Source organism: Ochlerotatus camptorhynchus, unplaced genomic scaffold (assembly GCF_037179485.1).
Source record: "Ochlerotatus camptorhynchus isolate MF236.1 unplaced genomic scaffold, CSIRO-AGI_Acam_v1.1 ptg000284l, whole genome shotgun sequence".
Taxonomy (NCBI): Eukaryota; Metazoa; Arthropoda; class Insecta; order Diptera; family Culicidae; genus Ochlerotatus; species Ochlerotatus camptorhynchus.
Window position 1 is genome coordinate 1881555 of NW_027040773.1, and position 15601 is coordinate 1897155.

The 15601-nt window shown below is 40.2% G+C and overlaps 1 protein-coding gene across 1 annotated transcript in view; it reads right to left on the bottom strand.

The window, feature by feature from the left end:
• Positions 1-15601, bottom strand: part of LOC135706541 (protein turtle homolog A-like) — a 1327166-nt gene that overhangs the window by 314611 nt on the left and 996954 nt on the right. The window contains exon 6 of the mRNA XM_065228176.1: positions 2780-2893. Coding sequence (XP_065084248.1) covers positions 2780-2893 — 114 coding nt within the window. The remainder of the gene's footprint in view (positions 1-2779; positions 2894-15601) is intronic.

Sequence of the window (15601 nt, forward strand, 5' to 3'; positions counted from 1 at the left end):
CAACTTTGCTGAAGACAGTAACTTTCTATATGGCCAGGACCACGAAATATTCTATGTTGGAAATATGATCCATATATTATAGCACCCGTCATAAGTAACATAAAAGTGAAGCGCCTCTAGCGACGTAGTTCCCAATTTAACCTGAATCCAATGGCACAGGCTTGTTGGTCTAACCCAGTACAGCAACTTTGTCCAAGACAGTATAGCTTTATGTATTCAAACAAATGAGATAATCCACTACAGCCCCCATTAGTGAAAATCCCATAAGCTGTGGGTATCCTTATTCGCGGATAGCCCGGCAATAAGGATCCGGCAATAAGGGATACCGGCAATAAGGAATCCGGCAATAAGGATTCCTGACTGTACGAACGTCGGTGCCACTTTATCCACCGCCAAAGTTGGAAAACACATTCAATTCAACATTCATCAGCATTTGCGGGCCCGTTCCAACGCAGCAACCAACGCAACGCCACCGGTTGGTCGGTGATGGTCGGCTGGAGGCCATATGACATATTCTGGGTTCGCATTACCACAAGCGACTTGTCCTTCCGTGAAATCCTTAAAACGTTCAGCATCTCTCCAGAGAGCCATATTAGCCGGAATTTTCATACCGCTGTACGTTCTGTGTACTCAGGTTCTGTTAGCAGACAGACTCCAGACGACGACATGGCTCGGTTGCATTTCGTAAGTTAGCAAAGGTTAGGAACCGACGAGCAGATCCTTGGCAGATTAGAAGCGGAGCAATTGAAATTCCAACTACTGACTTAGACGGCCACCCGCCAGACAATAAAGATTATTATTATCCATTATTAAGCTGAATAAATTGAAAATTATGATTTACTTCGTCATGCGAAAACAGTTTGCTTGGTCTTGGACTATGCGGATGCAGTCAGTCGGTCGGTAGCGTGCGGTGCACTCTAAGATGGCATATGCTCTTCCGTCGGATATCTCTCCGTATTGCTTCTTTGATCAACAGAAGATGGTACCGGTATGGTAATAAAGAGCTGCTGCTGTGATGGGCTTACAGCGATGACGACGTCGGTAGATGGTTTGCTTGGCAGCTTTTCGCACTGTTCCAGCCGGTTGCACGACGGTGTGCATGGTAATGAATCAATTAAACTTCTGTCATTATCAGAATATCTCTGTAAAGGGAATGAAAGCATGGTCCTGTCGTTGGAGCGTAGCTCTGAGTGGCAGAAATTAATTTTTGATGAAGGTAAGATGGTCTAATGGACTTGCTAGGTAGCTTAAGAGTTTTTTGTTTGCTTTATCAGTCAATAACGTCTCGACCATAACGGCCAACATTGTACCACGATTCTATCAATTTCTGTTATAAATAACAACCACTGTAATAATCTTTTTATAGACACTCATATGGTGAGAAGTGACAAAGAAAAAAACATTATGGCATTCGAAACAAAATTATTAGATTTAAAATTTAAAACAACATGATTACGGAGTTTGCTTGAATTTGCAGAACAGAAAAGTTAAAGATTTTGAGATTTTTTGTTATGTTTTAGTTCAAAGTCTTGAGTACAATATAACAAAAATCTCAAAAACTTACGTGTTCAGATTAGTCGAATACAATTGGTAAGGATAAGTTTTTCACTAGGAGTCGAGCCAATATTTTAATTTGTAAAGCACTCCCTATTGAAATCATTTAAGGATTGAAATTAAATATAATATTATAGTTCTCTTCTACGGTTACTAGTTTAATTATATAAATCTCTTCTACGGTTTAATTATATAAATCGCAACATGGCAACACTGTAGAAAACAAAAAATCTGATCGCAGCATTTGGTTGTGCTTAAAGATAGTAGGATCAGGTCTTCAACATGCTTACAGATTTTATACTTTTGAACAACCGTCAACAATATATCAATAGTCTATAAAGAAACGTTTTGGTGTAATGGATCATTTTTAAAATCATGTAAACTTTAGAGTTTAATGTTTCCTAAACGACACATATGTTTCTTTCTCGTTAAGTGATTCTCATGAAAAAAAAAGTGTGCTGAACACTTTTGCGTTGTGAAACTAAAAAAAATGAGAGTATTGGAGATATTTGCATTTAAAGTTCTAAAATGAATTAATCGTAGAGTTGGTAATACTGTAGACACATTATGGTCACACAATATGATTGCATTTTTAAAATGCTTCAAAAAGGGTACCCAACGCCGTTTGTATCTTTATTGGATTCAGTGATATGTAAAAATAAAATTGGTGTTTATCAAAAATCGGCAAAAAGTGGGCAGTTCCCCGAGTCAAAACTTTAGATTTTTTAGTTTTGGCGCTAAATAAGAAGACTCTTCTTCTTTCTTCTTCCTCGCATTTCAAGCTTATTGCGTATGGCATATTAGCTTATTGCGTGCTTTCAACTTAGTGTTCTAGATGCACTTCCACAGTTATTAATTGAGAGCTTTCCATGCCTGTACCATTTTTGCATTAGTATAATTGTGTGGCAAGTACAACATCATACTCTATTATGCCCAGGGAAGTCGAGACATTTTCCAACCCGAAAAATTCCTAGACCGGACCGGGAATTGAACCCAGCCCCCTCCAGCATGGTCTTGCTTTGTAGCTGTGGCTTTACCGACTGAGCTAAGAAGACCCACCAATTTTGATTCACATCGGAAAGAGTCGATGCATTTGCATTGGTCACTTGAGATGGAATGACCCCTATACGGTTTCTTATCTTCAATTTGACTATCATAATAGTATTTCAATATTTGCGTAAGTTTAGTTTCGAAAAAGAGTTGCTGCGGTTATTTGTTCACTTACCTCCCACAACGCGGCAGGTCAGCATGATATCGTCACCTTCTTCCATTGGGCCCAGTATGGAGCTGTTGAGTTGTTGACCCCACTGGTTCAGCACTATCGGATGCTCGGGTAATACTGAAAGCGAGAAAAATGGGATGTTTTAATTTCGTTTGAGATTTTATGCACAGAGAGTTTGAAATTTTAACGATAATTTTAGTTACTTAAGGTATTTAAATTTGGTGTATTAACAAGTACCATGGACCATCGCTTTTATGAACGAGAATGAAATCAAATTAAAGGGTTCATGTTATACTTTAAAAATACATCTTTATTCATCGTTACATGGATAATCTATAAAAATAATTATTCATAAGTGCCGGTGGTGTAGTGGTAAGCGTGATTACCTCTCATCCCAGCAGGCCTGGGTTCAATCCCAGTCGGCACCTCCGGGATGTTTTGAGGCATTGCACCTCTGATCCTGAAATTCTGAGTGTAGTGGGTGTATTCGATAAAAATGGCACACACTTATTTACTCACCAAAAATTAAAGCGATTATTAGATTTTCTTGAAATTTTCAGGAAATGAAAAACTACTAATGAATTATGATTTACAAAATTGATTTTATTCAATTTCGTCTCCCATCCCGAATGCCCACACCTTCCTTTTTTTGCATCCATCAAATTTTATACAACCGATTTTCCCAGTGTTTTTGTTGTTTTTACCCAAATGTTCTTCAACTCCAGCTCTGTTTTCATGGTCATCAGTGAACATATACTTTATTAAATAGTGGGCAAAGATTATTCACAAATAGCGCGAAAAGTAATGGTCCTACTTGACTTCCTTGGGGGCCTCCGGATGCAATTGAGAGATTTTCAGAGGAGGTTCCTCCAAGCTGCACAAAAGCCCTGCGCCCAAATAGACACGATTGTAGACATCGAGTAAGCCACTTCGGGAATCCCATGCGTTTGAGTATTTTCACAGCAAGTGTATGTGGAACTTTGTCAAATGTTTTAGAGAAGTTGAAATATACTGTTTGATAACGCATTTCGAGGCTATTCACAAGCCATTTTTGATGCAAACATAATTAAACAAGCCCAAAATTGTAGACATAAACCTTAAATAAATCATGGCCTAGTCACCCCAGCAGGCCTGGGTTCAATCCCAGTCGGCGCCGCCGGGATGTTCTGAGGCATAACATCTCTGATCACGCCTTCCTTCGGATGGGAAGTAAAGCCGTTGGTCCCCGGTTCATGAGTTGATGGGTCGATAGGTAGGGTCCAGGTGTGGGAGCTGCCTTCCTCGCGTCGGTAGCATTGGAGCTCAGCACGGAAAACAAGATCAACGGAAAAAAACAAACCAAAGAAAAAAAAAAGCATGGCCTACTTAGAAATGGAACAACATCATTTCAAGAACAACATGTGAAAAGGGCATACAAGCTTTTTGTAAACAAACCTGCTTATGCCCTTTTCTCGCCATCCATATGACACCAACGCAAACCATCAACATCACAGGGTAGGAGAAACTTTCCCCTTTCCGATGATGTGGTTGGTTTGCGTAGGCGACCCTTGGTTGGCGAGAAAAGAACCTACAAAGGTTTGTTTACAAAAAGCTTGTATGCCCTTTTCACATGTGGCTCTTGCTTTGAGTATTTTGACTGGATAAAGGGCAGAATTCCCTCCGACGTTCGGTTTTGTAAACCTCCGAGTTCATTATTTTTTCAGTGACGAAGACCTTTGTCTTCTGACCGCAGCTGCAAATTCCCTGTCAGATCATATAGGGTAGAGAACTACTTCGGCCTGAGCGCCCTTTAGGTCCTATCAAGCAGAAAACACCAAACAAATCCATGATTCCGGCGTTAACAGGTAAATTATGCGTTTGGTACGATACTTTAGTTCAAATGCTACCGAACGAAGTCAATCAGAACGCGTGATATGAAGGTTTGCATCCATAATTCCCAAAAACAAAAGAAGCGCTCCGACCGAATCAATTTTAGGCAAGTTGCAATGCGTTAGGCCGAGTTTAGAATCCGTTGGCCGAGTTTGGCGTCAAGAAGCAGTGTTAGATTTTTAATAATATCTCAAAAATGTGTTACTCCTTATCAAATTTTACGATACGTACGGAAAGGTAAATAAATTTAGAAGCCATCAGGAATAATAACATTCCGTTTGGTGCTAAACTACGCAAGATTAAGAAATACTAAGTGCTGGTTGTGCTTAATAGGCCGGAAATCGGGTAATTAACCCTATTTGCGTGCGAATTTATCCGCAAATACAAATTTGAATCTACCAGGGATACCTCCTGGAGCCTTCACCTTGCAAAATTTTGGTCCTTGGAAGCTGTCCGAAGTCGGCCTTTACATAGGTTTCATCATCCATAAGTATTCACCAACCGGTCTTGGTCAACAAGTTGTCATCACTCCACAGTTCGAAAAAGTAGTGTTAATTTCTGTTCAGTATGATGCACATAAATGGAGCGTCACATATCATATAAGTTTACATTATATATCATGTAAAGTTCTGAGACATTTCATGCAATGTAGCAAATATTGTATGCAAAAACCCATTGTTGTAAACAACATTGTTTGCAAGTTGCTCGGTTGCGTTAAATAAAATACAAGTTTACGTGAATGAATGTTTACTTCTTCTTCTTCTTCCTCGCATTTCAAGCTTATTGCGTATGGCATATTAGCTTATTGCGTGCTCTCAACTTAGTGTTCTAGATGCACTTCCACAGTTATTAATTGAGAGCTTTCGATGCCTGTACCATTTTTGCATTGGTATAATTGTGTGGCAAGTCCAATCATACTTCTATGCCCAGGGAAGTCGAGAAATTTTCCAACCCGAAAAATTCCTAGACTGGACCGGGAATCGAACCCAGCCACCTCCAGCATGGTCTTGCTTTGTAGCTGTGCCTTTACCAACTGAGCTAAGGGAGGTCCACGAATGAATGTTTACATCACTATTAAAATTCAGAATTTTTATATGTGTCCGGTGGCACAAACGTCATCCACCCATTTTTTGCTAGAAGCAAAAGTTGTTGGTTCTTTGGCTCGATTATCTGCCAATCTAAGACATTAATGATTATTCACTTAAGATTTTGTAACGCATAAGTGTCGTCAATGCACATATAAACATAACATAAAAACTGTAGGCTATAGTGCTGACACCATTAATGGTGGTGGCTTCAGCAACCCTCCATCTTGGCAGAGGATTGTTTGTCATACAGCTATTGAGCACGGGTTCTAGCTATGGTATGCCTGTAAGCCTTCGTGGTAGTGAATTCGCTGCACTGTACTACGGACGGCATCATCCGTTTCACTCAAATCGCGATAGGACATACCTGAGATGCTTCTAAAGGACTTCACGACCTTTCAATGGAAAGATATGAACCAGCCTCTGGCTGAAAGTCTCGCTAATAAAGATAACCTAACCTTAACTTTCCATGGAGCCAGGGCTGGAAAGCAACTTTGTACATGCATCTCACAACATTCGACAAAGAGTGTTGTGAGATGCATGTACAAAGCGATTCACTCAATGTGCCGTACACTCCGTGCGGCGCAGGCAGCGAATATAATACAACCAGAGCTGTTAAATATCACGACCGTCATGTGACAATGAAAAAACACTATCACGAGATGAAACTACCTATAATGAAATGTTTTGTCATTTTCCAATGATCTAGCATTCCTGAGAATAATTGTCATACGGTTTTGACATTAACATTTCTAATTGATTTAGATGAATATAGGCAAACAACAGTATGTAATCGGTAGAGTGCATATATTTTTAGGATTTCCAAGGTACAAGTAACATTAATATCAATAAATGAGCTAGTAATTGCGATGTTAACAATACTGCCACGTTCTGCCAAGACAAAATATTGATGAGATTTTGAAGTAAATCTCTATCATAGTTTTCTCATCCGATGATAGTAACAGAAGTATCTCTCTAAATATCGCGTGAGATCTTTCATTGAAAATGCCATTTGCCAGCCCTGAATACAACAAGCGCTAATGTCTTCTTTGAATTCTTTGCAGACTTTGATTACCATGACTGAGATGAAGAAGGGCATAGCAAAGAAGAATTTTTTCTTTTTGCTGTGATTCCCATTTGCAATCCTACACCGAGTGGCACTCTTTGCGTCGGAGCCGTCGGAGCGATGGCTACACATTGAGCTTTCGTTTTTTTCTGGGTGTGTGTCTATCTTCTTTTTTCCGCTGCTTTACACTTGCGCAGGGTGAAAAACAAACCAACTTTGTGTTTGCCTGATTCTCACTTTGTATATTTCAGAAAATCAGTACATTGCGCGCATTGAGTGATCAGATAACAGCCCTGCATGGAGCTAGCAGTTGGCAGTTCCACTTCGACGTTTACTTTGAGGCTTGTAATCGTTTAGATACAATGTTCTACACACTTAGAAAAAAACATGTTAATTTAGGTGCTCTGAGAGTGACATATACGAGCGTCAATTTTGACAATAATTGGAGTCATAACAGACGCAAAATATAGCTCAATCAGCGGTACTTTTCGTCGAGCAACAAACTTTTCCGTCTCGGAGCACTCAATATTACATGCCATGTTTGTTTACGTCTCATCTTTTATGTCAAAGACGGATTCCGTCACTTGTAAAATTATTTATTTCTACACAGCTAAAAAAGTAGTGTAAATTTCCGTTACTATGATGCACATAAATAGAGCGTCATGTATCATGCAAGTGTACATTACAGATCGTGTAAATGTATGAGACACGTCATGCAATATTCCATATATATATATATTGTATGCAACATTTCTTGCAAGCTGCTAGTTTACGTGAAAAGGAAGTACATGTATGAATGTTTGCATGCATGGATGTTTACATCGCAGGTAAAATTCCTAATATTTTGGTGTTTGTTAGTAGGATTAGTTTGAAATCGATATTTTCTAAACATAATTGGGCGAGACAGGATCGAAAGGGTGGTGTGATCAACTGTGGTAGGAAATCTGAATAGGAGAAGGAGATAATATGGATGGGTGATATGTGGACCGTACACGATTGCTTTTATTGACAATAATCGTATTGTCAATACATTCAATATTGACGTCAATACATCGGTATTGACAATATTTATGTATTCACATCATCAATATTAATGTCAATAATTCCCCTTCGCGTCAATATATTGATACGTGTGGGGTTCGCTATAAGCTACACACGGGAAAAAATCCGATCTCCGAAATGAGAAAAATGACTCATGATTTCATGAACACAGCGTATTTTCATGTTATGAAAATACACCATGAATAATATTCATGATATCATGAGCAACTTTTGCGTAACGCAGCAAATATTCCCAAAATCATGAATCATCCGAGTTGAAATCATGAGCTAAATTCATGGGTTTAACTTTTAACCAAAAAATGCAAAAAGAATTAAATAAAGCATCAGACTGGATTCGAACCAAGAACCTTGAGATCACTAAACCCATACTTTCACCACTAGACTATCAGTACTTGTATAAGTTGGAAGACAAAAGGCGTATAAGAGATACCTATGTAGTGCGGCTTATGAAGACGGTTTGCCAAGCACGTGTAACGCTTGTAGCGGTCTTGATTCCACTGCATTATGAAATCATGAATTTCCATGACGAAATCATGAATCATTGTTACGATTTCATGGGATGGCAAGTTTTTTCATTTCATGATTTTTTATTCATGAAAATGGAATCAGATTTTTTCCCGTGCAAGGAAGGAAATTGTAGGAAATAAGGAGCTGTTGGTAAACTGGATGGGAAAAGTAGGGCTTTTGATATCTAGGATAGTCAACCATTGCTCAGAAGTAAAACGGTGGTCGTACCTACAAGAAATGAGTGGATATTAAGTCTTAAGTACTAAAGTGAACCGAAAGTGAACTAAAGTGCCTCAAAGTGCAGTGAGCGACCTTTTTCTATTCCTGGTGTTCGTTTAGGTAACTGAGTTTGACCAAGTTCGATTTTGGCTTGGTTTTAAACAACAATTTGTCCTTCAGGACCTTTTTTTGATCCACGTACAGATCTTCACAATCGGCATGTTTCGACCAAGTGAGTTTCGACTGTCTTGGTCGAAAAGTCAAGGACCTTCCACTCTCCGGCTTGATAATCACCAGCATCCTCGGGTCGACCAAGGTGGCCTTGTCACGGTCAGCTGATATTAACCAACGAAGGGAGACGCCGTTGACCCAGAAAAAGCTACTGCTATCGTAACGTGCAAATCCAAGCATCCAATCCGCCATTTTCGTGACCACAGCTCCAGTAACCAGGCGCCATCTTCCAGAGCAGTCGAAGCCACCGATCCGTCATTTTCGACGGACTGATCAAGCCACGGACCGCCATCGCGGTCAAACAACGTTGGCCTCAACACAAGCACCATCCGCAAGCGCTCGCCATCGTCCAGCAAACATTGCCGGTACGTACCAAAGCAGCAGAAACCCATAGACCACACCCCACTATAGCCCAATAAAACTTAAAAATCCCCACCATAATTCCGTATAAATAAATTCCTGGACTTTTTCCACCCATACTTTAGCTTTCAATTCATTACACCATCGCTTTCATTCCCACAGTTTCTACACATTTTGTTCCGCGTAGTCCCTTTGAATTACCCAGTAGCATGCCGGCCTTGTGACACAGTTCAGGGGTCTCGTGCTAATGAGATAGTTACCCGGAAGTCTTGGTTGAGCCATTAGGGTGAGTCTCATCTAGTCTCAGGCTTCCAAATCGTCGTCAAGGTTTCCCTGTACGTTTTGAGCACGCGCCATACGGTGTTTCTAGGAAAATTCAACACTTTAGCCAGCTTGGACGTGGGTCACGATGGTGACTGTGCACGATTTTTTTTTCATCTTGCATGGTGACTACACAGATAAAAAATTCTGAATTTTAATTGTGTTGTAAACAACCATTCACGTAAACTTGTATTTCATTTCACGCAATCGAGCATCTTGCAAGCAATGTTGTTTACAAATATGGCCTTTTGCATACAATATTTGCTACATTGCATGGAATGATATATAATGTAAACGTATATGATATGTGACGCTCCATTTATGTGCATCATATTGAACAGAAATTTAAACTACCTTTTCGAACTGTGTATTTCCAACAAGAGCGTTTATGAACTTAAAAAATACACTGCTATTGTCATTGTTATTGTCAACAAACAGACCCCAAAAGCCATCAAAAACGTCTACTAGGAGCGCTGTAATAAGCAAACGAGTTTGTTCCATTACAAAGTGGACGACAAAAGGGACTGGCCTGCATACTTAATCATGGCTTTCTTGTTCGGTATATCTTTTACAGTTATCGAACTGTAAATTCAAAAAAAAAACTGAACTTTCAGCTTTTTTCAATAAAACTACTGATGTTTTGTAGCTTTTGCAACAAGTACTGAATACGGTAATAGCAAGTATTGAACTTTCCGTAAAATAACAGCTTTACGGTGAATGGCTAAATCTCAGTAAACTAGAGTACCGAATGTATCTATTATGTTTTACTGAACAGTTATCAAACGAAATTCTAAAATTGCTGATATCACCAGTAAGTCAACTTGCTTGCGTCATCCTCCTCCGTTTCATATTGCGCACATGACCTTGGAAATATCTGTGTGATAATAGAAAACCTTTGTGAAATTAGTGAAATATTTGGAAGCCAACCCAAGAGTGCAGAAGCTACCACGGAATTGGACAGTTTATGCACTCCTGCATTGACTTCCTGATTATTCACTGAATTTGAAGCTAAAACATTTACTAACATCGCTTGTTGTAGAGCTCCAGCCATGGAAGCGCAATCCGGCACACTAAGAGAGGCACCAAATGGTCAAACCACCAGTAAGCTCTAAGCATGTTTATTTCAGTCCCAAATTATAGATCCCATCGTATTTAGCCCAATAAAAATCATTAACTACCAGTGAATTAACTTTTTTGATGAATTTACTGACTTATTCATCAAAATACTGAAATGAAAATACTGAAAACTCAGCAAAAAATGTAAACAAATAAATTCTAAATAATTAACTTCTTTATTGACTAAAACAATAAATTTTGACAGTTCAGAGATTCTGCTTATGGAGTTTTCAGTGAAATTAAAAACTACTGGGTTGATTACGATGGTGATGATAGATTATTAATATTTGATTTAATAGTAGTAATTATATAAAAAAAGTAATTTTGAATAGTTTGAGCCTCGCACGTGTACTGCGGATATAAAGGACTAAATTTAACATTTGATTAACAAAACAAAAAATGGAACATTTAAGCTTATTTGGAAGATGTCTTGAATTAGTAATAAGTTCTTTGGATGAACGTCGGGGGTTCGCGAAAATTCCTGACGTTGCTGAAAATTACGACAGCAGTGCTAGTGCAATAGAATGCCTTGTTGATTATTCATGAACACATGCACGCTGGGAATGCTTGTGAATATTTGAGGTGGACAAAAAGGTTAATGTCTAAGCTTTTTCATATTTATGTTGCTGTGAAGCAACTGAAAAGTGTTGAGGGAATATATATATCTGTTTTTGATTGCTAATCTGGTTTAATGTTGTACTTAATTATCTTAAATATAAATAATCCTTTGTAAGGGGTTAGCGGTGGGACCATCATAATTATTACTAAAAACTCAGCTGTTTGAAAACCCATTAAAATTTTACCGACTTCTGTAAACTCTGTGTCTGGAATTGAACTCTCGACCTTTTATATTCTATTACAATCATGATAGTAAGCAAAAACAGAGGAAATTTCTGAATGAGGCAGATATATCATCTATTCTAAGAGCTGCCTTAAATCTCCTTGACGCATCCATGCATGAAAGTACAAAATGTAAAAATAACCAATGGAATGACCTTTGTGCAGTTTTTTCGATAATCCAAAGCTTCAGGGAAATCGGAAAGGGTTGATTCTTAACACCAATTTTTCTGTGTATTCGGCTCAGAACTGACACAATCGCCTCCACAGCACGTTCAATTGCTTCGAAAATCAATTTATTTACATCTCATAATGCACCAACACATAGCTGATCCCAACCGAGCGAACACTCTTCAGCCGGGGAATCCTTTCAAAGCCATCATTTAGTGGATATCAGTTTCCAAAAGCTGCCAACTATGCAAATTTTCAGCTTCATTGAACACAAATCCGTTGTAAGCACATTCCAAACGAGACAACAATTCCCCAAACTGTCTACACAACATGCCACTTCATCCGAGGATAGGTTTCATCGATCAATATCTCAAAGAATGCAGCGCACCGACCGACTTCCGCCGAGCAACGTTCGAGCTCTCGAGCAACCATCAACATTATCGCAGCAAAACATGGGTAAACAGAGTGTCGCACTCAGCAGCAGAGCAGAGCATGGGTGGTGAAGGGGAAGTGATGAAAAATTATACTTTGGCACATTTCCTTCATCGTCGGATGCGGCAACCACGGAAATAAAACGATGGCAACTTGTACTCGAAGCATCACTGGATGCATGTTATGCATATCCCTTGCGCTTTCTGAATGTAGACAGCAACAATAGCAGGACCAATGAGCGGCACGAAACGTCTCGATGATGAGCTTACTCTATATATGTAAAAATCTTTCCATATAGAGAAAACAGAGTCTGGTTGTGCGTTCAAAGCAACCAAGTAAAGTGCTACTATGGTACAAAAGGGAACGATCTTCCCTTACCTAATGTACATGCTGAGTAAAATGCTCTCAAGGAGTTAACCGTATGAATTGGTTTTCCATGGGGGTATTACAAATGCTTTAAGTGCGGTGCCCCAACCAAAGTTGTCCTCCCCATCATATTAGAAATTATGTTAAGAATTCGATTCTTCGAACATTGGCACAGACTGAAAGCAAAACGAATTCAAAAGTCACAGAAAATGGCATTCAAAAACTCGCATCTTGAAAGCATATCGTTCATACCACGTGAATCAACATCGTCGGCGTGTTTAGTCATGCTCGTATTACCGCTTTTCCTCAAAACTCGAAACCCAACATTACAACCAGCAGGATGAGGAATGCATATCTCGACACGCTGGAATTTCCGGCTCCCTCCGGTTGCTGCAGATGCTTCCATTCTGACCACGCACTGCACTTGTATCAACGCTGATGATTCCCTCCGATGACGCTGCCGGTGAGGGTGTGTGAGTGGTTGATGGTTGTGCACCCGCATATTAGGTGTTTATGCATAATGCACCATCCATATCCATCCCCGTGAAGCATCTGTACTTTCGTCTATCCGAGCGAGGCGGGGAATGTTGATGTGAATTTCCATCCAAAGGAAGAAGGAATGCATTATTGCAATTTTGCAGTGTCTACATGAATGCAATTTACCTGAGTGGCCTGCTCATTGCGTTGGTGCTGGGTGCAGGAGCAAAGAGTTCACTATAAGGTGACGCTAGGTGGCACCTTGGCTGAAATAGAAATAAGTTGCTTTGGCTTAGTTCTGAGGGGAAATCTCTTCCGGAATTTCTCATTTGAATCCTGTGCCATTTGAGCTTCCAATTGAGACGTGTGGTACTTATTTAGATTGATATTCTGGTACAGTTATTCACCTTTAAATGTCTATAGAATCAAACTTTAGTAATAGTATTAAAGTGTCCAAATTGTATATTTAAGAAAATGGTTGCGTTTTAAATCTGCTTGTTTAAAACATATTTAATGGAGTAATGTAATTCAAATTGATGTGTAAAACATGATTTTTTTTTTAATTATTTCGTATATTGCACGAAGGTTAACTCCTGCGTTACAAATAAACCCTCAAAATTCATTTCGCTCTGGGCTAGAAAAAAAATAATATTTTTAAAGTCCTATGGCGATCACTTTCCAGGCCTGCCATGCTGGTTACTCATGGTTATTCGAATGTTTGAGTGCACACCTTTTTATTCTACATGCATAAGGCAATGTTTCTTTGAATCATTGCTTAAGGTAGTGATAAACGTCGATACAGCTATTCCACAGCCGCAGACAGTATATGAACAGGTCAAACGCGCACTCTTTTGCCTGTGAATTTGAGGACATACCGCAAATCTGCTCATCCATGAATGTATGAGTTAGGTAAAGGAGTGCGCGTTTGATTAGTATTGTCACATTAATGGCTCTACGCTCAATTTGCACTTCTGTTAAATTTTCACACTGCCTTACTCTAGCGGAACTATAAATCTATCCTCTTCAGTACCTTATCTACCTTATTAATTTAGCATTTACACCCAACTCTGAAAATTTAATGGTTTATCATGCAGAACTGCTAGGGCTGCTGAGCAAAAAAGCATCGCAAATATTCTGTCTTCACCCAGCATTAATCTTTGCTCTTAAATGTGGAATGGAAGCATAACACATTCAAAACCAAATGTTTGAATAAAAAGAATCCTTCAAATGTGCAATGGAAAGGTGCCCAAATATTTAATTATATTAGGTCCACCTCATGCACATGTACTCCTGTATCGATAGCTAAATGTTTTAATCGGTGCTTTGGAAACGATCTAGTCGACATTATGAAACAGATCGTTCGGGTGATCGTCGCCACTATCTATACCTAATAACGCCGTTAAAACCGTTTTTAGGTGTATATAGATATATGTTGAAGATATTATACTTGATTTGAATGAAGAGAGACGGTGCTAAAGCTCGTTGAAGTATCAGTCAGTAACTGTTGGTTATAGAAATTCATCAACAAAGGAGTGAGGAAATCTTTGCGGTTTGTTACTCAAAACAATACGTTTGAGTTACATTCGAAAGGCATGCAATGGGTAACGGATGAAATGAAACTCTGTACATCTTGTTGGCTAAAGCTATCGCACAGCAACGTGACCGCTCCTTCGGAGACAGTACATACAGGTCAGCACGTTTCGCCAATGTTCTCGCCAGCTGCAACAAGAGACGCTCCTTCGTCGGTAGGATCCGGTCAACACGCTTCACTATTGTTGAATGTTGCCGTTGCAGTCAGGCCTGAAAGGGTTGCGGTAGCATAACTACCGTGAACGCACCCCTTTGATGAGCCCGTTTTTGACGTTTCTTGCCGTCGCTGTAGCAGTGAGGCGCATACATGAATGTATTCACACAAAGGTGCGATAGTGAGTGGGATACGCTGAACACGGCCATCGGACCAGATTTTCTGTATCACAGAGGCAGTTGCCGAAGAGCTCTGGGCGAGCGTGCTGCTGAATCACATCGTGTTACCCGAGGGGTTTACGGAGAGGTTGCAGCATATTTCGCGTCGGACAGTAATGGTGCGGACCCTAGCAACAGTGTACGGATTCGTGTCCAACTGCCAGCGACGCGTCAAGAAGCTGCCGATCGAAGTCGTTAGGAAAGGTGTCAAGCAAGGATCAGCGTTCCCCGCCGTAGATGTGCCGTTGCGACAGGAGGAGTACCAGGCTGCAGAAACAGTTTTGTGGAAGGTAATTCAGGCAGACGAGTTTGCCGACGAAGTGAGGACCCTGGTGAAGAACAAGGATTCGACAGTATATGAAATGTCACTAGAGAGGTTGAGTAAGCTGTCTCGTCTTGCGCCGTTCCTGGATGAGGACGGTGTCGTGCGGATGGAAGGTCGTACAGAAGCCGCGGAATATGCGGCGTTTGATGCGAGGTTTCCGATCATTCTGCCGAAGGACCACGTGGTGACCCGAAGGATGTTGGAACACTACCATCGGCAGTATGGGCACAGCAGCAGAGTACCGGTGCGAGGACCCGTTGGATTTTTAACCCACCGGCTGCCCCACACATGGGAGGTGCGTGGTGCGCTCGGTGAAAGAGGCACTAAAAACGTTCACAGATGGTCGGAAGCTGACGGACGAGATCCTGCAGACGGCACTGATCGAGGCGGAGCACCTGATCAACTCTCGTCGATTCACC